Consider the following 24,303-nt stretch of genomic DNA (forward strand, 5'->3'; position numbering starts at 1 on the left):
AAGTGGCACTGAACTGGAAAAATGTTGTAAAAAATAGAGATAAAGGTCTCCTTTAACTGCCACTTGTTTTTATTTAAACTAGCTACAGATGCACCGAGAAAATGGAATACTTAGAAGACTGTAAAGAAATGAGACTAAAATAATGACTGCTATTTGTATCACAGCATTTGCAATTCCTGTTTATGAAGGAATGGGGTTTTCCATCCAGGTTTTAGGCAAAGAAACAGTGCCTTTGGCCACGCAATGCCAGAATACACACGCTATGCACTTGCTGCAGCGATTTAAATAAAATGACCGGATTACAGAATTGTAGGTTCCTGCACCCAAAGGGAAGAAGAGCACCCAGAAATGTTTCCGGACTGTCTTGTTTGTAACAGAAGGCTTCTGTAGGAGTCAGTACTGGGCCAACAGTCAGAAACCTGGAGGGAATACAGGCTGAGGTCTTTGACACATGCTAAAATACCTCATTCTGAGATGCCCCATCAACTCTTCAGAGGGTGGTTTCAGATATTTGGCAGTCTACCAAGCATATTGGGAGACTGATTTTGCAAGCTGTGAGCCTGCAAGGGTTTCCCAGTAAAATTTTATTCTGATAAATATAGGAAGCAAAGTTAATAGGGAAAGAGAAGCAACTCCATAAATGACAGAATGTCCTCGTGCAGTCTCCACGGCTCTCCTTGCATCGATTCCCTCGTGCCTGCCAGCAAAGCCAGGTTCACTGCTTTGCTCACAAGGAAAGCAGGATGTGCTCCTCTGCTCCTCAGCCTCGCACAGTTCTCCCCTCCATGCAACTGAGTTCCTTAACAAAGAGGGATTGCAAGACAGAGGGACAGACACACAGCAAAAGACCAGTGAAATTACAATATCTTTTGGCAATTCATATTATTAATGAAGACTCCTGAGCTCTGGACTATCAAAAATATCACCATTTGTAATTGTTGGCTCATTATTACAGGTCCCTGGGGTTCTTAGGTTGGAAACCACCCAAGCTCTTATTTTATTGCATGGAAATCGTGCTTGGGTGGGATTGTAATGAAAGGTGCAATTTCAACTGCTTATTTTCCCAAGCAAGTTGAATTTATGCTGTGGGCCACATGAACGTGCTTTGAAAGGTCGTTGTTGATGATTTGGGGTGCGTATGCCAACTTGATACCAATACGCCCCCAGAAGAGGTTCTGCCCACCTCCCAAATTCAGCAGCTAACGATTGGGATGGCGTAAGTAGTACCGACAGTCTGATTTATTACCCACTTGAGACATTTTTCCTCATAACTGGATTGCTGTGCCACCACAGGACAAGGGAACAAGTGCTACTGGAATTACTGAGTATGACCCAATCATTATGTATTAAAAAAAAAATATATATATATATATATATATAGGAAAAAAACACTGCTGAAGACGTTGTTTCACATCAGACTGGCAATAAAAGAAGTCAGTATGAGGAATGAGACCCCGGGAACACTTGATGCTGAGGTGACCTGAGGGAAAACCCCACTTGCCCCCTCAGCCCTCCTGGGGGAACCACCGAGTCCGCCTCAGGGCGGGGACAGACAAGCCCAGCCGCGGCCCCGCCCAGCCGCCTCCTCTCTGGTTCCTGTCTCCTCGGCTCCTTCTGATTGGCTGCGCTCAGCTCCCCCCTCCCAACCCCGCCCGTGCCGCTGCCGCTCTGTGCCGCCGGGCGGCCGCCACTCGCTGCCCCCGGGTCCTCCAGGGCCGCCATTTCCCCGCCCCCGAGGCGCGGCGCCCCGCTGCCATTTTCCTCCCCCCCTCCCCTCCGCCGCCCGCGGCCACTCCCAGCCCTTATCGCCACGCTCGCCCTCTTGCACCTGCGCTTCCTCCTCCTCAAATGCCACCGCGGTGCTTCCACGTTGCGGTAAAGCGGCCCTTTTCTCATTTCCCTCCCGCGGTCCCCCCCTCAGCCCTGCCGCCCTCCCCTCAGCCGCCCTTCCCGCTGCTCTCCCCGGCCTCAGGTGTGCTCCGCAGCCTGCAGCTGTTGCTTTTTGTCTTTATGCTCCTCTATTCTGCTAAACTGTACGGGTGTGAGGCGTTTTGTGGGGTCTTCCCCTCCTTGTAAGCACCAAGGTACTTCATAAATCGCTAGGGCTAACAAGTGCTTTTTTTTCCCCCTTTATATCAATTGTATTTCTACATACGTGACTGTACTCGTGATTCAGAGTGCTTTAGGATCTTGTTAAACGCCGCACTGAAATAAAAGTGTGTCGAACAGTAGCTGTGGGGCAGCCCAGTCACCCACCTGCAGGGCCTGTGGTCAATAACAGGGTTTCTTCCTCCTTCCCTCAGGCTCCCGAAGGTAACTTGGTAGGTGCTGGGAGGCTGCCGGCATGGCATCAGGAGTGCAGAAAACAGCACGCAGGTGCACCTGGAGAGGAGCAGGGTTTGAGTCAGAGTGGTCTGGTATTGCAGGAGTGGTATACTTAAATAGATAATGTTGGGTATAACGCTTGCTTTCTCTATTTTTCTTACATTCTGAAAAACATTTATTGTGTTTTCCCCCCGTAAAATCTTATAGAGACAGCTGTAGATACAAATATAACGGTGCAAAGCTGTGTTTTTTTTCCTGTGCTACTTTTTTTTTTCCCCTCTATAAGAAGCATCTCAGTGTGGTATCGAGCAGTAGTGCCAAAACCCGTGAGCAGATTGGATTGCTGTAGCTCATAGCCTCTGAGAACATCTGTTGAGCATCTCTGATGCACAGCTAATAACCAGATCTCTCCGTTGCTCTTTCCAGTCCGTAGCGTTGAGAGCATTTTAAAGGGAAAGCAGGGCTTAGCCAGTGAAATCCCTGGCTGCTGAATAATACTCATGAACACTGGCACCGCAATACAGGAGCTTAAAGTCCTGTGGCTAAAGCTGCCTGCTGTTGTGCCTGAGATGAGGGAACAAACGGAGATAAAGTTGGTTTTGGCCCAGTCGTTTGTCTCTTGTAGTGTCATTCTCCTAGCCATGTTTTCTTTCTGACTCTAATACAGTTGTTCAGTTATTATAGCTCCCAAAATTATTATAACAGATTAGAATTCAGTGAGAACATAAGCATGTTGCCGTATCTTCTTTCCTTCTTCAAAGCCTAGTGTCCACCTATCCCTAAAGAGCAAAAAGTATTCTTTGGATCTGCTCGTAGTCCTTCCTCCTTTCCAGGTTCCTTTCCTTCTCATATGCTGTTAATGCCAAGACAAACTTTGTTGTCTTCCTCAAATTGCAGTATACTTTAACAGGCTAGGTGAAACAATTTTGTTGTGGCTCTGCTTCTTTTCTCTAAACTATTAAAAAGGGCAAATCTGTACACATGCTGTGAAGCTCACTTTGTGTGTTTCTGGGGTTATGCGTGGATTTTATTTGCTTGTGTCATCAAAAAATACAGTGGTCTTCAGTCTCATTTCTGATCTGTCGGTATAAATGTTTGGTGTTATGGTTTAATATTTGATAAAATGGGTTTTAATTTGTTAAAAATCTTAAAAACTGCACTTCTCCTTTGTGTAATGTTGATCTTGAGTGAGATGTTAGTACTTCCCAAACGATATCCAAGATCTCCCCTTCTGACTCTAGAAAGATGCCTGTATCTCCTCAGCTGCTTGTGAACTGAGGCGCTGTGGCAGTAGCACAAAGTAACCACGTTCAGTTTGGCTTTGTGAGTCTGTTCTGGTAGTAGCACCGTTGGAAAGGCTCTAGGGGACATCAGGGTTAAGGAAAAGGAAGTGTTGTGACTTTAGTGTTAAATTTCTGGTTTCTGGGGTTAAATAAGCATTGCCATTACTAAGGGCATAAGGTTTGTGGTGGGAGGTAGGACCTTTTTATTAGCTCAGCCTTAATTCCAGTTAGAAGACGTGCTTGTGAGCTCAAAATCTGTTAGTTTCCCCACTATTTGTCTTACAGTCTCCTCCCCCACAGCGAACATAGGTCTGATAGATGTTGCCTCCTTTTATATCCATAGACCCCTAGTGCCTAAAATAACATTGTTGCCACAGACCAGGTCAGTAGTGCTTTCTCTAGTTTCCTTTTAAAGATACTTGGTATAACAGCTTTTCTCTAACTGATCACTCTAATTCTAAACTTCACAAATAGGTGGTATCTGTTCTTCCCTCTTTGGAGCACGATGTTCCTCCAGTTGGAGCATTGCTGGCTTTGGATCCTGATGCAGCAGTGAGTTACGATCCTCAAGAGCCTCAGAAACTCAAAGGATTTATGGGGGCGGGAGCCTTTCTACACCGGCAGCCCCTGATTCACCCTGACTACACGTAATTTACCCCAGCTCAGCCCCTTTGGCTGACTGGGGAGATCTTACTGCTCTCTACAGGTACCTGAAAGGAAGCTGTGGGGAGCTGGGGGTCGGCCTCTTCTCACAGGTAACCAGTGACAGGACTAGAGGGAATGGCCTCAAGTTGTGCCAGGGGAGGTTCAGGTTGGAAATGAGGAGACATTTCTTCTCAGAAAGAGCAGTCAGGCACTGGGACGGGCTGCCCAGGGAGGTGGTGGAGTCACCGTCCCTGGGGGTGTTCAAGGAGAGGTTGGACGTGGTGCTCAGGGACAGGGTTTAGTGGGTGACATTGGTGGTAGGGGGGTGGTTGGAGCAGGTGATCTTGGAGGGCTTTTCCAACCTTAAGGATTCTGTGACTCTAAAACAGCTGTTCTCTAACTGATCACTTGAATTCTGAATTTCACAAATGTGTGGTATCTGTTCATCCCTCTTCGGAGCACGATCTTCTCCAGTTGGAGCGTCACTGGCTTTGGATCCTGATGCAGCAGGGAATTAACAATCCTCAAGAGCCTCAGAAACCCAAAGGATTTGCAGTGGGGGAACCTCTCCACACTGGCAACCCCTAATTCACCCAACTACGTGTAATTTACCTCAGCTCAGCCCCTTTGGCTGATCCTTAACTGTGAGCACGGGGAGCTCCGGCACAGCTCCGCACTCGGGGCAGTTCCTCACGATAAGGGGAGTTTCTAAGCCCCCTTGTAACCTCTGAAACTAATATATATGTATATATAGAAGAGATTTGCCTTCCTGCCAACATATATATGAGAAAACTTTATATATACATATATATTATACTTATTTCTCGCTTCCTTTCCGCGCTCGCCAGGCGGCCGCCCCCTCCCTCCCTCAGCCCCGTCAGCGTCTCGGCGCGCCCGGCGGCGCATGCCCGTGTGAGGGGCGAGCATGCGCGCGGCGGGCGGGCGGGCGGGAAGGCAGCGGGGCAGTGCCGGGCCGAGCCGCGCTGCCATGGTGAGCGGGGCGGCCCCCCGCCTGCCCCCGGCCTCGCCCGCCGCCCGGAGACGCCACAGGTACGGGGGGGGGGAGGCGGGGGGGGGGGCACGGCTCGGCTCCAACCGGGAGAGCGGCGGGGCTGAGCCGGTCCCTCGGGTTTGTGGGGTGTTCGTGGCGGAGGGGCTGGGTGGGGGGCTGACTGCTGCACCCCGTGGGGCGCAGGTGGCTCCGGGGGTCGTGGTGCGGGGTAGGGGCGTAGTGTGCGCGGTGACCGGGGCCTGAGGTGGGCCTGGAGGAAGGTAACGTGTCCCTCGGGGCCCTATACGTGGGGTGTGGGTATGGGATTAAAGACCCATCAACAAACACGGTGCTTGGAGAACACAGAAATGCCCTGCCCACCCGCACGGGGTGGTTTAGAAAGTTTCTTGCTAAAGTGTGTTCAAATTCCCTGAGTCTGTCGTATTTCCACACGCAGTACAGAAAATGTGAATGTGAAATGGGGCTGAACCGACGCCAGGGCTGTCTGTAGGACAGCAGGCGACCCCATCCAGCGTTTCCTCTGTGCTAACAAACGTTACGGCTGCAGTCACTGCAGCAAAGCAGCAGCTTTGCCGTATCTTTGTGCCTAAGTTTCCCAGCTTTTCCCCAAATTGCTTTGAGTGCAGTTGAGATGATCCCATAAACCACAACTATGTAGTGTAGTAAGGACAAGACCTTCCGGACCTTCCTTCCTAGATTCTCTCTTTTTTTTTTTTTTGATGCTGCATAACCAAACTTCTGTTCCAGCATCCGTCTTTTCTTCCTGCTTTAACTGCATTCTCCTCAAATCTTCTGTAATGCAGTGTTATTTTCTTGGTCCCTGCAGGCTGGTTTGGCTGCTGCTCCCAAGTGCAGGGCCTGTACAGTCTCACTAAGATCCGAAGCAAACTTCTGTAGTGAGAAAATGACAGATGTAGATCGTGATTCTTGGTCTGTGAACTTCCATTTCCAGTAAAGCCTACTTGCTATTTCACAGTAGCAAAGTCTGCATAACACTGGGGAGGGGCGGAACAGGGAATAATTCTGAAGTAATTTCACTAGGCCACGTTGGAGGCGCAATGTGCTCTTGGAACGGGGGAGAGAAATTAGCAGATTTTTTACAAGACGATGATGAGTGTCTCACGTGTTACCTTGGTAGCTTAGCTTGCCTGCCTTGGTGTCTTTAAACAAGGTACGATAATATGACATATTCTCCAAATCTAGTAGATGCACGATGGTTTTCTCAGCTTCAGATTCTGGGCAAAGTGCAGCACTTCCTCAGGAGGAAGGCAGCAGTGCCAGCTTGTTAAAACATGCGGTGTGTTGGCAGGACAGCGTTGTGAGTGCATTTGCAGAGTTTGGAAACAGTTTAAAACTGCTTCTGGGGCAGGCTGCTTCTCTCAGCATCGTGCTGCTTAATGTATCAATGACTCCAAGTGAAAATGAGTTTGTGTCACGGACAAAAAGGATTCTGAAGGACAGAGCTAGGATTTGATGCTTAATTTGCTTTGGGGGCATTTTTATAGGAAAAAAATCCTGTTATGATCATAAAATTCTAAAGCTGTGAAAGTAAAAATGCAAAATGCATTATTTTTTTTTCTCTTCAGCATATAATGTGTCCACATTGGCTGGATACAGGAGCCCAGAGCAGTTCGAAATCATTGAGTTTATGCAGCCAATTCTATATTTTTTGCTAAGTGGATGACTTCCGTGCATTGTCAGGTCTGTTTAGCAAGCTTACTTCAGAACTAAGTTTGTTTTTTGAATGAAAATTCTGTATGTCCAATGTGAGTAGGAATTTCATTGAGAAGTAAATGAATCACAGTAATTAACTGCTGAGTGTACTGGTTGTGGCTGGAATGTGTGTAGCGGGGTATGTGCCAATTTCAGTCATTCTCTTGAAGCAAAAATGACCATCCTACTGTCTAGTGTGTTTCTGGAAAGCACATTTCTTAGGTTTTAATTGCTACGTTACTGTCAGTTGGTTTTGAGGCAGAGCCAAATTGTTTGTATCTTTTAATCACAACAATTTACTCTCGATTCAGAGGGAATATATGAAGGAGGAAGTGGAGGAGTGTGCTGAAGATGAGGCGACTGAATCGGAAGAAGACGTTGAATTTGATGAAAGAACTGGATGCCTTCCCAAAGGTTCCTGAAAGCTATGTGGAGACTTCAGCAAGCGGAGGAACAGGTAGGCCTTCCTGGGATGCTGACGTGGCGCTCTGAGGATAGAACCTTCAGTTGGATGAGGGCAGGCATCTGTGTTTGTTTGAAACTAGCCAAAATTGGTGTCTTGATTTCTTTTGTGGACTGATGGAGCTGATCTCATTCATGTAAAGACAGCTATCTTCTCCTGATAGATGTAGTTAACGCTCATCTCAAGGGAGACTTTTGTGCAAAACTGATGAAAGACTCAAACGAATGTAAACATTCCCTGTAAACACTTTGAAATGATTATGGCTGGAAGTGCAGTGTGCCAAGGCCATAATAAAACTGTAAGTTGTGGAATCCCACTAAGCCCTTTCCTTTTCTCGGCGTAAAGTTTCTGGCTAAGACTGTGTCAGCATGCAGTGAAAGGCAGATTGGATTCAGCGCTTATGCTTTTATAAAGAGGAAGAAAAAATCTCCAGCTCTTAGAATTCTCCATTCTCAAAGCCGGCAGAACTGAGCATCAGGATGAAGAGCAGCTTTCTAATGTTTCTTGTCCTGAAGATGCATTTATTTTAAGAGTAAGGAAAGCCCTTTGAAGGACTAACCACTTTACTCCAGGGCATGTGCTTGTACTGTCACTTGAGCTTCTCTCAGAATACTGTAGCTATAAGAAGTACCTTTTCTATTTGTATCTGACCAGAAAATTTTGCCTGTAGTTGGGTTGTGTTAGAGGCAGCCTGATACAGAAGCAGTGACTTCATCTGTTGGACTATCGGAATGATTCACAGTTAGATAGGAAACTGCTAGCAGTTTGAAATAGAGAACAAAAATCTTCTCATGTGTAATTATTTCGGAAACAGTCGAATAAAAAGTACAAGAAGCAATTGCAATCTGCGGATACGCCTTTGAAGTCATTAGACGATTTATAGTGTAGAAGTAAATATCACAAGGATCCGTATTTGCTATTTCCTGAATTGCACTGTTAATAATTAAAGGGTTCTTGAATGTAAAACAACCTCTAAGAGGTAATGAAATAACTCTTTGTTAATTTTAAAAAGCCCAGTTCCAGATGAAGCAAGTGAGGTGCTTTCCCCCACCCCCCCTGCAAATTACACCAAAATAAATGGCTAAAAATCCTCTTTTCTGGTGTAGCATCATACGTCATGAGAACTTCGCTTTGTTGAAGGGTGCCTTAAGGATTTCTCAGCACCAGCAGTTACTGTAGCATTCTTTATATGGTTTATACCAATAGCCTTAGGACAGTATATGATTGTCTTATTCAGAATTTATAGTGGCATAGATTATAGTGTTTCCACTTCATTCTGAATTCAAGTACCAGGCTTGTTTTCTGGTGTGACAGGGATACAAAACATCTCAGGACTCTATTCACAGGCTTTCAGTGTCTTAAAACCCATTGTAAAAGAAGGACTAGTCCCTCCGGATGAATTTTGACTCTGGCTCTAGGCTGGGAGAGCCTTCAGAAAAGAGAGTCTAGTCTAAAAGACTTAATTTCACCTACTCAGTTCCACAAATTCCCTTGCTCAGAATTGCCCAGAAAGCATCTGCTGCTCGGATTGTTTGCTGGTGGGTTTGGATAGGCAGTATGGCTCCAGCTTCGACGGTGCGTGGCTGGGCTGCTGGCCTCCAAGAGGAGACATGGCCAGAAGAATTAACTGATTAGTGCGTCTGCTTTCATGGTGTGCCTGGACGTGAAGGTCTTTATATATATGATTGTTGCATAGCTTCAGGTGAAAGCTTCAGTTTGAAATGTTCCTGATGTGCCCTGATAAGGGTACCTTCTGCTTACTGGACGGTGTATGCAATGCGTATTATTTGTTACCTGCCTGCTTCCTGGCTCTAAAACTAGATATTAAAAAAAAATAAAAACATAATTTGTAGAGAAATGGAGGATTGAAGGGGCTTCAGAGTTCACCTGTTCCTTTTTTCATACTTGAAATTAGGATTATCTTTGCCTAGCCCAACTCTGACAGTGATTTGTCTGTGTTTTATGCTCAGGAGTATCTAACCTATTATTAAATCCCCTGGGGATTTCATAACCTCCCCATTATTCTAGTGTTTGACTGTACTTAATATGAGAAGTCCTTTCTTGATGCAAATGTATGACTTTTTCTTTTCCTTTCCTATGCGAAAGAAAATACTGTAGGTATGAAAACACTTTTCTAAGAGCAGCTTATGGATTTATAAACCAATCAAAGATACCAGTATTGTACTGGTAATGCTCAGATTGTGGAGCGTTAAAATTTTGGCCTGCTTTTGTTCCTGAATGTTTGTCACAGTCTAATTTTCTTTTAATTGTTCAGTTTCTCTGATAGCATTTACAACAATAGCTTTCCTGACTGTAATGGAATTTATGGTGTATCGGGACACGTGGATGAAGTACGAATATGAAGTAGACAAGGATTTTACTAGGTAATTTTTATTCATTATAATTTTAAAATTGAAGTCTGCCTTTCAGGAAAGAGTAGATGTGAGATATTCTTGTGACTTGCAAGCAATTAATGGTTGAAATAGAAGTGAAATACTAAGGGGGGGGCGGTAACTTATCTTTTGTTGATTGGCTTGCGGCTTTTTTCCTGGACTCTGCGAAGAAGAGAAACTGAGATTACTGCAATGAAGAAGTCAAAATAGTGTAGGTGTGTTGGGGAAGGAGAGCTGTGAGGATCTATTTGCTAATGATTCAGAGGACATTGTAACATGTAGCTCCCCATCAGCTATGTAAGCCCACCAAGGCTGCATGATGCTAGTTTATACAGTTTGTATATTGCTGTTATACCATGAAATGCTGCTGGAGATGAAACTTGAGCACTCAGAACTGGGTTATCTGGAGGCTGCTTCTGATCTTGTCTGTTGTTATGGGCCCCAGGATCACTGAGGATACATTTGCTGTGGATTTCTTGTGCTTCTCTGGATTGCATTTGCCTTTCTCCCTGAGGTGATGCCAGGCACCCTTGATTCTGTGTGAAGTTAGAGATTTCGTATACTGAGCACCTCTAAATGTCACACGTCTGGAATTGAAAGAACTTTAAAAGCTGTTTGACTTGACTTGGTTGCTGTGGTAACAAGCTAAATATATGTATATTAATCGGGTGCCTTGTACGTCAGAAATACCAAAGGGCGCTGTAATAAAAAGAATAAAGAATGGGAGAAATGTAAGGGAGAAGCATCAAAATCAAGTTTTTTCTCCTTAGAGAAAATCCATTCAGACAGACAGGAGTTCCACACTTAGGTCTTTCTAAAATAGGTTCCTTCCCTAGTGAAGTTATCACAGAAGGGAAGGAGAGTCCGGTGCTTAAGAAACAGTTACGGGACTTGGGAGGCTTCCTGCGGCAGGCGTTGCAGTTAGATCGTGCAGGTTTATCACTCAGTCTGTGGTTCTGTGACAATTTAAACCACTGTAAATTGGTATCACTGTAATTGCTCAGACTGTGTCTGATCCTGAGCTGAGACAACGTTGAATCACTTGCTGATGTGACTTACTTGTGGCCAGTTGAGTTCCCAGAAGTAGATCCCTAGAGATGATAGAACCCTATGACTATAAGGAGAGTTTATCTCTTAACTTATGAACAGTCCTCAGTGCATTAATAATAGAAACTGTATTGGTTCACCCAAATTTCAAATGGTTTATATTTGTTGGTGTGAATTTTGTCCTTTGACTGTATTTCTGCAAGTAATCTGCAAAGTTTAGTAATATTTCTCTTGATACTTGTACTCACTGTTAATTATTACTTTTTTGCCTTTTTTTTTCCAGCAAGCTAAGAATCAATATTGATATTACAGTTGCCATGAGGTGTCAGTGTAAGTATCCAACGGTGAAAGGTTAAAAGCACTGTAAGGACTCTTAGTGTATGCTTTTGCTTGCGGTATGGCTGGATATTGTTCAAAGCATTTATTTTAACACTGGGATTTATTCTGTTCTTGATGGCATGTAGTGTACTGATATGACTCATTGAAAGAATTGGTATGAGATAAGAAAAAAAAGCATTTATGCTGTGTCATTCACATCTGGCAGAACTTTGGTTTGTCTTTCAGAAAGAAAATGATTTGTTGTTCCAGTCTGTCTCTACCTGGAATATTCTAAAAGTTCATTGTGAGACACGGTTTAGCAGCAGGAATTTATCACAGTAATGAACTTTGCAAATATTAACCTGGTCTATTGTTAAACAATACTGGAACCACTAGGTTATAACATATGAACGCCTTCCCATTTAAAGGCAGTGCTTGCTGTTCTTTTGACAACAGTTAGGTAATGAACCATTAGTTCTATGCAGTGATCTTAATTGTCCTGGACTGAGAGAGTACTGCTTCTACCGGGAACGCAAGCCAAACCTTCAAGTCTTTTTTTTGACTAGTGTAATTATATGGTACTTATGTTTGTCTCACAAATATTAATTCACAAGTCATACCTCCTTACTCTGAAAATTTAATTTTAAAAAATATTTTCTGGTTAGCATCAAAAGTTTGAAATTTCTGAAATTATAAGGTTTTTTGTTTTGTTCAAATGTGAGAAGTAAAACTATCCTATGTTTTGGCTAGTCTTGGTTTGGATTCTGTGCTTGTGAAACAAAAAAAAGCACTCACTTGCACATAACAGATCCTAGAAAACTTGTATATGTATGGTGCATACAACATCTCTGAAGGTGGTACATCAGGGAGGAAATATCACAAGTGCGAAGAGTTTCTTTCTGCTCACAGTGTATCAGCTCGTGATACTTTGAGGTTTGATAGGTTGAACACACACACACACACACACACACCCCATCCTGTAGTAATTACTTCTTGACAGCTTTGCTTCTCTTTTGGTTTGGACTTTGTTAACAAGAAATACAGAGTTGGGTTGCCCTACCCCTCTCCCCTTCTCCACAGTATCTTACACTGAAGGTTTATCACTGTACTGTGAATCTTCATCTTACCTTGAACACTTTTTTTTTGTTTATGATCATCTATATGCCTCAATATTTTTCTCCCTTTTTAAAACAGATGTGGGGGCTGATGTTCTGGACTTAGCAGAAACAATGGTTGCCTCTGCGGATGGCCTAATCTATGAACCAGTAAGTTCATTCTGTGATGCTGGGTTGCCTTGCTGTCTTGTATCTGTTTTTTTGCCACAGCTGGGCTGCGTAGAGCCTCCCCAAGTATTGTCTGATCTTGGAGTGAGGTCTGCAGTGCTCACTGCAGGAATCTGCTAGGGAACTAGGCTAACACTGCGATTTCTGTTCACTCTCTGCAAATAACAGCAGATTCAAACACAGCAGACGCCCCAGGTCAGTGCTTCTTAACAAGCTACTGATTTCTACGGCTATTAATTTTTACACTTTTAAATTCTTGGGATAAATGCCAATGTTTGATGTGGAAGGAAAACTGTCAGAGCTCTAAAAAGAATTGATCTAACTGCTTCTTAACTAGAAGAATACTGTGATTCTAAGAAAGTGAAAAGTCACCACGATATTCTTATAATATGGAATGGCAAAATTAATTTAAAAGCATCCTTTTAATTTCTGTATTGCAAACCAAAAGTGCTAGAAATGTGTAAGCCTATGCTCTTAAAGTGGACTTGCGTAATACAATAACCTTTGAAGTAATTAGACTGTATACAAGTAATTTATCATTTACCGAAAACTACCAGATTGAAGTAGGAGAAGTCTGGTAGTTTGTCTTCCAGACATCCTCAATGAGGAATGACCCTAGAAATATGCTGCACCTGAACCCTTGTCTTCCAGCGATTGCTTCTCTGCTCATTTCATTGCCTTTTTTCATCAAAATCATGCATGTCAATTGTAGCACTTAGAATTAAATTGCTGCTTCATGCTTCTTCTAGCCTGTATTAGTCAAAGGCTAGAAGGGCAGGGACTGCTAACTCAAGTTAGTAGAGCTTTAGGAAAAGATTCTGAAGTTAGAAATGAAAGCAAGTGAATTCTAGCCTCCCACAACTTCCCACCCCACCAGGTCTCTTCTAGGTTTTCAGGGAGAGGACCAGTGCTTTCTGTGTGTTTTATTAGGTGTGTTATTTTTGTTTCAGGTAGTATTTGAACTCAGCCCACAACAAAAAGAATGGCAAAGGTAACTCTGAAGTACTGAGATGCATGCTTGTGTTAGTTGTAGTGGAAGCGACCTTGAGGTATACCTGAGTCGCATAACAGAGCCGTGTCTTGGGTCTGACAGCTCCTGCTTGTAATTTGAGTGCAAACCTATGAGAAAAAAATTACTTTGCTGTTCTCATCATTTGAGATCTCTGCTATGAGAAAAAATTCGCTATTTTCAGTGAAATGCTGTCATATCAGGCATTTGTAATGAATTTGCTATAAGCATACTTAGGGTTTTGTTTAATTTTGTGTGATAATGTATGCAAGATTGTATTTCTTTATGGGACTGTTCATTTGCTGTCATGAGAAGAAATATTTGTTTGCCAGAATAGCTCATCTTCTATTGACAGATGTGTTAATAATTGAGCTATACTATTCCAGAAGATGAGAGATCTGTAAAAAAAAGGGTGGGGGAAACATTTCTTTTTTGTGTTTTACACAAGGCTGTGCATATAATGCACAAGGTGCCTTTATGTGAGGCCTGCGGACTGCTCTAGTAGTTGGCTTTGATAAGAATCCCTCCATTGGGCTTGGACTGATTTGTGGAATTGGGTCATGCTGTTGCAAGACAAGATAAGTACACAGACTCACTCAGCTTACATTACCGAGCAAACACTTGGTAGCACAGGTTTTAATTGGGGCTTCAGATGTGTGACACAAGACAGCTTGACATCTGAATGTCAAAGCGGAGCCATAATAACAGATTGCACATTCAGGCAAAGCAAATGAGTTTGAATCTTCTGTGTATGGTAGTTGACACACTGTTTATCACTGAAATTGGAATAGCTTGGTTATGTGTGATCATTGTGCTGATAACTCTGTTAAAAAAAAAAAAAGCTTATTTGGGAGTCTGTCTAGCTTTGGTATTTTCATAATGCACTGCTATTAACAGCAAAACTGTAAGCTATATTTACTTTTATTTTTTGATTGTATGAAATATGATTGTCAATGTTTAATACAGCGCTTTGATGCTGACTTGAAGTCTTGCTAACTTTCCTATTTATAACCTGCAATTAAAGCTGATAATCGTGAATTTATTTTCTATTTCTATATTGCATGCTTTCACACTTGTCTGTATAACCTTTAGGATGCTGCAGCTAATTCAGAGTAGGCTGCAGGAAGAACACTCTCTTCAAGATGTGATATTCAAAAGTGCTTTTAAAAGTGCTTCTACAGCATTGCCACCACGGTAAGAAAAAGTTGGGGTGTTTCTCCCCCAGCCCCCTTTAATTAGATTTCATTTTTTTGTGGGCTTATTTTTTCTTGAAGATAAGTTTGGAAGAAAAGAAGGCGTTAGTGCTTTTAATTGCGTTTTAAAATAGTGTATTTGATGCTGGTTTTGGAGGGCTGCAGTTTTATGAAAATCTCAGGGTTTTCCAACATGGAGAAGGCTTACAGGTTTTTTTGTGTGTGTATATATGTAAAAATATGTACATACTATGTATGTACACACACATAATACAGACAGTATTGTACAGTATAGTACAGCGTGGGAAGGGGAATATTATATAGTACAGTGTGGGAAGGGGAAGGCTTTGTAAAAAAAATGTTGAAAGCTCTTGTTGCTACAGTATTAATGTGACGCACAGTTTGCTCTGTTCATTGTGGGAAGAAAACTTTCAGAATAATCTATATCTGGCAGAAATAATTGGAAAAAAAAATCACAGGGCAGCAAGATATACGTAAGGTCTTGGGACGTTTACTGTTCAGTTTTTCAAGTGTTATATGTTAGCTTTGTAGGCCAGATCTCTGAATACAAGTATGAACATAAACTTATTGGTTTCCTTGGGCTGAGCTTTATACGTTTCTCTCCCTTCTACCATCCCTAATATAGTTCCAGGAGAATATGGTAAGGAGAGGTAGATGATAATGCTTTATCTTTGTGCCAGGAAAAAGAAAATCTAACTATACTACTGTTACTTCTATTAACAAATATTCTCAAGTACTCTTTATGTTGGTTTTGTTTAAACAGGGAAGATAATTCATTACAGTCTCCAGATGCATGCAGAATTCATGGCCATCTGTATGTCAATAAAGTGGCAGGGAATTTTCACATAACTGTGGGCAAGTATGTTCTGTTCAGTCTCTGAAAATAAGACTTCTACATTGTGTGTAGTACATGCATGTATATGTGTCTGTATGCTTTTAAGCTTCTAAATAGTTACTTTTTTCATTAACTGTGACATACATATGCATTTTCCATGTGGTGTATTTCCTGGAGCAGTTAAAACAAATCTCTTATAAGCTATTAAAATGTTTGCTATTTCTTTCTTGCATTCAGTGTAGTGGTTATGAATTCCATTGACTTCTAGGATGAAACATCTTGAAAACAGGCCCTCTGTAAATATATAACATGGAGTGGATTGCTTCTACCGGCTTTCCATCTCTGGGCCTGTCCAGACTTTTCAAAGCTGAGATGTAGTAACAACCATGGTGAGGGAGCTAAATTCCCATTCATCTTGATATGAAGAGAGACGTTCTGATATGCTTCTGTAATGGTATTAGCTTAGGTACATCCCATACAAATTTGTATTAATTTTTTTGTGCTCTCCAACTCCGCTGTCCTCACTTCCCTGTCATCTCTTTCAGCAGAGACCTTAACATGCAGTCCGTACTCTCTAATTTATCCACATGTAATTCCAACTGCTGCCTTTGTGTGGATGTTTCTCCAAGTGTCTCTATAGTCTGGTCTTGAACCACCTCTCTGATTTGCACCTAGATGTCCAGCTTTTTAAGCCCTTTTCAAAGCCAATTGTTTTGGCCTTTCATGTGGACTATCCTAACTTCTCTCTGTGTCTCCAGTTTTTAAACCCAGAATAATCTTCTGCTTTCCCTTGCTTCCTTTTGCTCATTGTTACATTCTATCGCTGTTAAGGCTGTTCCTCTTCTGCTGCTTTTTTTTGGATTGCTTCCTTCGCTGGCCTGCTTCATACCTCATTGTTACGAGTCATTACCTGGTTAGTTGTTGTAGTCCTCATATATAAATAAACGAAAAGACATTCTCTCCCTGTATAGTATTGAAATAGAGAGGGAGAGGTAATTTTTCTGCATAATCCTATTTAGGAGAACTGTGTGTGCGTGGCTTAATTGAACGAGTGTTCCATAAAACATATCTTACTTTCTTTAGGGCAATACCACACCCTCGAGGCCATGCACACTTGGCAGCCCTTGTAAGCCATGAGTGTAAGTTCTTTGTTATCTCCTTATGAACGAGTATTGCTTCTTTCAGACTGCTGTCATCTGTTTCAGATGTTAACATAGGTTGTTGCTGCAGAGGTCGTCTAGCTTGGCAATTGAATTGCAGAAGAGAGCGAAGAATATTCTTTTCAATGTTGTAACTCAGTAGGGATTTCACCTTCCCCCTATGTGTTTAATACTATTTGTGTTACCTATAGATAACACTAATAGTGTTGCTTCTATACCTAAAGGTAATACTAATAAGTTGCTTCTATAGTAATGATAATATAATGATAACACAGGAATCTTGGATGTATTTTGTTATAACACAGATACCATATGAAATTCTTGTATTTCAGTCCAAAATACCAATTTCCTGCAAAATCTGTTTTTCAAAAGGTTAAAAATGTTTGACCTCTGTCCCTAGACGCTTCATTTTTTAGGTTATGAGTCTGGATACTAAATGTGTGTTGTTGCAATACTTACTGACAGGCAAGGGTGACTTACTGTGAAAAATGAACTTGATATCTAATTGGTTTAAATCTCCACGTCTGCCTGTGAATGTACATTAGCACAGGTGTTTAATGTTGTAGAATTCAGATATCTTTGCAAAATCAGGCAATGTAATAACTTGACAGGTGCCTTGTGTTTCCTCTGTACGTTTAATTTATGAAATTTTAGTCTTTTTAATATTGTTATGTGCAACAACCTGAATTGTAGAACTTCAGTATTTGATGAACAAGAAATTTCCTGTCATGAAGTTTTGGCTCTTCAGCTTCTAGGTTGGTTCAAATACAGATACAATTTGTTTTAGAATTTCGTTTGTACAGAAACTGAATTTCGTTCTAAATACTTTGAATTCGAATTGTGTTTGAGATACGTATGTGAATTTATTACAATTACAAGCACAAATCCAATGAAATGCACACTGGTGTTTTAAGTATCCTAATTAATAAGTTTTCCAATGTGAGAATTATGTGTGTCCTTTTCTCTGAGAAAGGTACAGAAGTTCATAGTTTAAAAACGTTCCATTCTTCTGTATTGTTTTTCAGCCTACAACTTCTCACACAGAATAGATCATCTGTCATTTGGAGAGCTTATTCCAGGAATTATCAATCCCTTGGATGGAACAGAAAAAATAGCATCAGACCGTAAGTGTTGTGTGTTCAAAAAAAAAGCATCTTGTTTTGTATATTCTTCCAGTAATTACATATAAAACATTATCACATTTCATGATTTGTGTGACTTTACAAATAATATGCCTTATTAAATTTGATAGTGAACATTGCACTGTTTGATTACTTACATGGCATCTTAGACAGTTTCTTTTTAAAATTGGTATTGTTGGACCTCACTGTTTTGCTAAAGATGTTTTGAAGTTTAGTTCAGGCTTGTACTGAAGTTACTGTACGCCTGCTGTAGTTGCGAAGAGTTCTGCAACTGTGTGCTACAGAGGAGGGTCATAGAACCAATTGTTGCCATAACAGGGAAAAAAAAAAAATAAAACGACGACAAAAAAAACCACTCAAAAATAAACAAAACCCCCAAACCCACCTCCACCAAAAAAAAAAAAAGTAAAATATCTGGCATCAGGAGCCTTAGTATATTGCTGTCTTCTCATCTATAAATAAAGTAGTAACCTACTTTACAGAGATACTTATGTCTCATCTTCTGATGACTCTTATTCCCCATGCAAGTGATCCCCAGGATGTTAAAGCTGCTGTTGCTTTGAAGTCAGTCCTTGGTACGTTGGCTGTTCCAGCCAGAATGATTTTGTGTAATTGAAATAAATTGCTTCAATTTATCAATGTTTGTTCTCTAAGGGAATTGAGTGAAGACAGAGCAATCATAAATGCGTAAGCCTACTGATTGCTTTAGAAGAAGTCTGTAGAAGACTCTCTAATCAAGAGAGGAAACCATAACGAGTTTTGAAGGGATTCTGGCTTTACATAGATGATTAAATGCCTAAAATCTGTTCAAACCATTGTCAAGATAGATATGCCTGTGGCAGTTTGTATCATGTGAAATGTGACCGTGAAACTCATTCTACTGCCCTGGGAAACGCAATGCATTTCATTTACAGATCTGAGTGGCCTGACTTTAATGAATCTTTTGTTATGTAGGTAAAATGTAAATTTCTCTGAGTACAAACCTGATGTAGGCCTTGCCCCATGTAAACTTTGTTCACGTAGATTGTGCTGAAGTAGTCTTGGCAGTTCTAGGATCCCTTGAAGAATGTCCCTACTGCAAACGGTGTAGTTGGTTTACTGTCTTACACAGTATTTGTTTGACTTCTTTATGACTGTGTCTCAGATGATCTTTTTACTCTGTACTTAATTGAACAGTGAGATTTGTTTTCTTCTAGACAACCAGATGTTCCAGTATTTTATCACAGTTGTGCCAACCAAACTCCACACGTATAAAATTTCAGCAGAAACTCATCAATTTTCAGTGACAGAAAGGGTAAGTGGAAATAAGAGAGAACCATGCAGGGGAAAATCTAGCAGTGATTGGTCTTAACAAAAGCTCAAATGTGAGAACTGAGGCTTAGTTTTTGAAACCTCCCCTATTACAAACGTAGACTATAAAATATTCCAGTGCGCTGGATTTGTGTGTAAATAGTGTGATTCTGATGTTCAAATCCATATGCTTGCTGATGCATGGTAACTTCTTGCATTAATGTTTTGCATTTCTAAATCTGGAGTCTGCTACTAGAATTAATGATAGAGTCCAGTCGTTTTTATTTTGCCTAGATGCTAGTGGTGGTGGGGAAGTCCTGTAAGTTACAGGTCTGTAACCTCGTGTGTAGCCTTAAAAATACTTAGCCCTTTAGGTTTTTGTCTGTGTGGGAAGCAGAGTGAAAATTGCATGTCACGATGTCATGAGCTTGGTTGTGGAGTGTTAGAAATGGAAACAATGTGTATGAAACAAAACACACGGCATTTCTGTCTCTCAGCTATCTTGTTTAGCCTTTGTTGAACCACTAACTTTAATTATTCTTCAGACTGGAGAGCTTCCAATTCTTCTGAGCCTGGAGAAACTTTTAATGCTGAATCTATGAAGGAAGTAATTATTGCAGTATGGTGCATGAGCAAATCATAAGATACCAATTTAAAAGACTTACAAGAGAAATAAGAGAAAAGGCCTTACATGTACCAGCTACGTGTCTCATCATTTCCAGGCTCTGAACTACATTTTGATCTTTTATTCACAAGCCAAGAAAAAAAGAATCTTTGTGAAAAAGCTTAATTAAAACCAGCAGCTAAAGGGAAAGTTATGGAGGAAGCCTTGGGTTAAAAGGAAGTTCAGAGATTAGGATGGCAGTTTTATTTAGTAGGAAGGTTGCAACACTCTCAAGTTGTGAGGGAGAAAAACTTGTCAATAGAGGAGGCGAAGTGGCATTATGTACTTGCTCGGTCTCTCTCAGTAGGTAGCCCTGTCGCCTGTAAATTTTGCTTGTGTTTACCTTTGGAAACCAACCCCCCCAGCAGATGAGCTATTAAGAAAAGGCTATTAAGAGCAGTTATTCACTGGACAACTTAACATATTTATTGTATAAGAGTAGGCACGTGTGCAGACCCAGAGAAAGGTGGTCAGCTAGGCATGGCTAAAATGTGGATGCAGTAAGAAGCCAGTGGTGAGCATAATAGGAAGCAGAGCAAGCACCCAATGAGAAAAAAAAAAAAAGCATTAGTCTAATTTAAGTTATGCTTCTAAATTTTTATGATGGTATATTCAAGTTCAGGATCTTCCCTGATGCTTTCTAAGAACCAGCATTTAAATCCTCTGTGGCACGTAAATCTAGACATATGATCCTAAAGAAGAAGGGTGAAGCCTAACAAGTTGTAGATGCTGTATGCAGATTTGCACGTACCTCGTGAGAAAATAGCCGCAGCTCAGGCTGTTCAGCACCATAAATGTTTTCTTGAAGTTCTCATCCTGAGTTAAGTGATTAATAGCAGTGCGTAAAGTAGGAGGGGTCGGGGCACTGTTACACCAGTGCACGCTCTTGATTTCACAGTCTAGACCAAGACCGTGACCCTCATCTCTCCGATGAAGTGGTTTTGTCATCACATCTATTAAGATTGTTTTCCTTGTGACTAATAAGGTGCAACTAACTTGTGTTTCTCTCCCATCTCTCAGGAAAGAGTAATTAACCATGCAGCTGGCAGCCACGGGGTGTCAGGAATATTCATGAAATACGATATCAGTTCACTTATGGTGACGGTGACAGAAGAGCACATGCCTTTTTGGCAGTTCTTAGTACGTCTCTGTGGCATTATTGGGGGAATTTTTTCAACTACAGGTAACTGTCAATGTTCTCCCTTTTTCTTATGTCCTGTTAGATCTTTTTTTATAGGTTACTGTGAGTATGTTATGGATAAATAAGAGGGAGTCCTGAAATGTGCAATAAAAGCTACTCCTTGTCAGTGTCCCAGAACGCTTTGTTTGGAGGGGGCCTGCTGTTTCCTCCTGACGTTCTGTGAATTTTCTGTAGCTGGGTTCTCGTGCTAAATCAGTGCCAAAAGTTGAGGTAGCATTTCCATCTGAAGTCACTGGGAGGGTTTTCCATATGTAACTTGTCAGCGTACTGCAGGATTTGGTCTTCAGAGGAAATAAACCAAGTCAAAGGGCACAATTCGCTTTGTTAGTCGCAACATGACGTGTAAGCAAGATGCCCTGTTATTTGTCCTCTTGGCTTTCACTTGAAGAGGGTGTAGTAAAAGAGCTGTCTTTCAAAGTAATGTTTTTTCTCACAGAGTGTATTTTCACCCATTGAAGCCAGGCAGGGGGGATTAGATTTGTTTGGATAGCCTTGTTTTTGTTTTTATTGATGCATTTCAGAATGTTAGAATTTTGTTACCTTCCTTGATGCTTCCATTTTTTTTTGTAGTTATTTTCTTAGCATTTCACATACTGGTGTATTGCACTGCATTGTTTTTAGGTATCATAGAGTTTTGTTGTAATATTTCCATAAATACTTTGGTCTTACTTCTTGTGACAATTTAAATCTTGTTTGACATCGTAGGAATTTTACATGGTTTTGGAAGATTTGTAGCAGAAGTTATTTTTTGCCGGTTCAGACTGGGCTCTTACAGATCTACGTCGGTAAGAAAAACTACTTTATAGGTGTTAAATAAGTATCCAGTGTTACTGCTGGTCAGCCTGTGGGCTACTGTCAAGCAGTGTGGAAGAACTGAGCAGTCTTTTACGTTGGACATTAATAGTGATGTTCCTTAGAAGCTACTTGATTTTATTTTAATTGTACTTTTTCCATGTAGCCTATAGGGAGCCTTGTCTTCAAATTTTGTTCAAGTTTGCCAGCTGGCAAAGTTAGGTGAGTGGGAGGAGATAAGGGAAGGTAAATAGATTTGTGTAATAAAAATTGTACAAATTTTGGAGAAGAAATGTGGTTTTGGGGTGGCAGTGGTGGATTAATGTTCCCAGACAAGCTGCTAATAACATTTGGTTTTCGTTTAACTAGGTCCCACTTCCTGATGGCCACACAAGCAACCACTTACCTCTAAGTACAGACAATAACACGCATTAGCGCCTCCTGAGAGAGTTTTCTTTCATCCTGCCTGATACAGAAGACGTTTTTTTTTATAATAAAGAAAACATTGTGCAATATGCAGAGACAGTACTGATGGGCAGCGGAAAAAATGAAGCCTCTACAAAAAAAACAAACAACAAAGCAGCAAACAAAATTTCTGTAACTTTTTGTCTTTTTAAGCGCGTATGGAGTCATGGGAAGTTCTGAGACCGGTGCGGTGGACCAGCTGGGGATTGAAGGAGCGTTCCTGCCAGTACAGTATTCATGGGCAAGCTGAACGTCTTTGTGATGTCTGCCATCAGGCACTGGAACGTCTGCTTACGGGCCTTGGTTCTGTGCCTGGGCAGGCTAGCGGGCTCCAGGGGGGACAGAGACCAAGTGGGATGTGTGGAAGGGCCGGGCAGCAGGCAAAGAGGGACAGTAGCAAAGCTGTTCTTTTCTTCTAGGCGTGCAAACTGGGTTTGGGTTTTCTTGTTCTTTTGCGATGGCTGAGGGTGGGGGCTAAGATGCCATTCTTATAGGCTGGGAGTGATTTTGGGAAGTCCTGCTTGAGAGAGAGAGCTCAGGGAGTAAGATGGAGCCCAAGCCATAACGTTGGTCGTAGCTGCTGCCTTTGTGGTCTCACCATTCCTTAATGCAGAGCAGGTTTGTGCCTCTGTTTCCACACGGCCGCGTAGCCAGCAGTGACAATATTGCTTCTGGTGCTTAGTGTGGAAGTTCTCGAGGCCCCTGAGAATGAGTTCCCGTGTGCCTGGTGCTGGTTTTTGAGGTGGAATTAGAAACCTTTCAAATAAGGCTTCTGAGCGTAGTCTTGGCTCCCTAGCAACAGATGAGGAAAACTCTTCATACGCCCCTTTCTTAAGTAAAGAAGTTGCTTTGATGCAACCTTCGTTGTACCCCTGCTGCTAGCACATAAGGAAAAAGAGCAAGAGCAAGAAACTGCCTTGCTCTGGTTCAGTTAAATACCGTAGAAACACGGGATTCAGGCCAGCTGGGCAGTCTGCTAGTCCAGGCAGGGAGCAGTGGAGGTGGTCCCCAAGTTAGCCCCAGCTTTGGGGAATCTGAACCATTTAGCTGCAGACAAATGATAAGTGATACGCGGAGTTAATCCTGATTGTTCATGAAGGTTTTTGTAAAATAAATGAAAAGAGCAATATCGGTTTTATATTGTAAATATGCTACTGAGAGTGAATGGTATTGATGTAGACGGTGCTTCGAGAAACTGAAGAACATCCTCTTACTGCTGAACTACTGGCACACACCTGTGGTTAAACAGTTACTCCATCAGGGTGAAAAATAATCAGTGTGATTCCTTCTCAGCAAAATTGGTTTAATAACGTATTAGGAGATTATGCTGACCCTGGCCTTATTCACCATACTGGATATTAAAAAAAAGGAAAAAAAAAAAAAGAAAAGAAAAAAGAAGGGAGGACTGACTATGGAAAATAAAGATCTCCGGCGTTGTCAGATTTTGCTGACTTCTGTTCATGTAATTTACTGGACACCTGGATCTTGGTGATGAGCACAGTATAAATAATTTAGCTGATTTGCTATGCAAAGCAAAGGGCTTCTGAAATTGAGAAATTACACAAAATACTAAATAAAATGCAGGAAATGAGGAAAGACCTTTGTCCAGTTTGACTCTTGAGAAAGACAGGAAGGCAGGTCCTTGGGATTGACAGCCAAGTTTGGTCTTTTTATATTTTTTGAATTTATGGTTTTCTGTGTTTTTTTTTTTTTAACACTATTTAAAACTCCAGCAACTTGAGAAACAAACTCTTGTCCCTAGTGAGCAAGAAGATCAGAAGCTGTAAGTTCTGGGTTCCCAAATCTCTTTGGCATTTCCCACCGAGGCTTTTTGCCTACTTCTGCTCAGGCTGGTTGTGCTCTGGGCTCTGTCCTAACCCTTGTTTCTGATCCGCGTGGAAGAGACGGCACCGGCGGAGGTTTTGATCTCAGTTGACTCTGTATCAGAATGTAAATGTTATTTTCTATTCTCACATAAAACAGCCAAGTGGCTTGGTGTGTCTTAAATCCTCGTGTGGCGTATTCATATTCTGGCTAGAGCAGAGCTTG

General features: G+C 41.7%; 2 protein-coding genes across 6 annotated transcripts in view; one reads left to right on the plus strand and one right to left on the minus strand.

The window, feature by feature from the left end:
• Positions 1 to 3,944, minus strand: part of LAMB4 (laminin subunit beta 4) — a 57,446-nt gene extending 53,502 nt beyond the window's left edge. The window contains 1 exon segment of the mRNA XM_080561506.1: positions 2,257 to 3,944. The gene's annotated coding sequence lies outside the window, so the exon portion shown is untranslated.
• On the plus strand, positions 1,732 to 24,261 carry ERGIC2 (ERGIC and golgi 2). 5 transcript variants are annotated; one of them, XM_080561543.1, is made up of 15 exons: positions 5,183 to 5,303; positions 6,852 to 6,966; positions 7,290 to 7,435; positions 9,717 to 9,825; positions 11,165 to 11,211; positions 12,394 to 12,464; positions 13,433 to 13,473; positions 14,584 to 14,685; positions 15,469 to 15,564; positions 16,624 to 16,679; positions 17,726 to 17,824; positions 19,039 to 19,136; positions 20,817 to 20,979; positions 21,703 to 21,782; positions 22,159 to 24,261. In XM_080561543.1, exons 3-15 carry the CDS (start codon positions 7,330 to 7,332, stop codon positions 22,222 to 22,224), a joined length of 1,134 nt encoding a protein of 377 aa, XP_080417669.1. In that variant the 5' UTR covers positions 5,183 to 5,303; positions 6,852 to 6,966; positions 7,290 to 7,329; the 3' UTR covers positions 22,225 to 24,261. The 5 variants fall into 5 exon arrangements, with proteins under 5 accessions (XP_080417668.1, XP_080417670.1, XP_080417671.1 ...); XM_080561542.1 differs by lacking the exons at positions 5,183 to 5,303; positions 6,852 to 6,966 and adding an exon at positions 1,732 to 1,875; XM_080561544.1 differs by lacking the exons at positions 5,183 to 5,303; positions 6,852 to 6,966 and adding an exon at positions 1,945 to 2,084.
• Positions 24,262 to 24,303: the final 42 nt, after the last annotated feature.

Source organism: Anser brachyrhynchus (genome assembly GCF_964034855.1).
Source record: "Anser brachyrhynchus genome assembly, chromosome: 1".
In the NCBI taxonomy this organism is placed as follows: Eukaryota; Metazoa; Chordata; class Aves; order Anseriformes; family Anatidae; genus Anser; species Anser brachyrhynchus.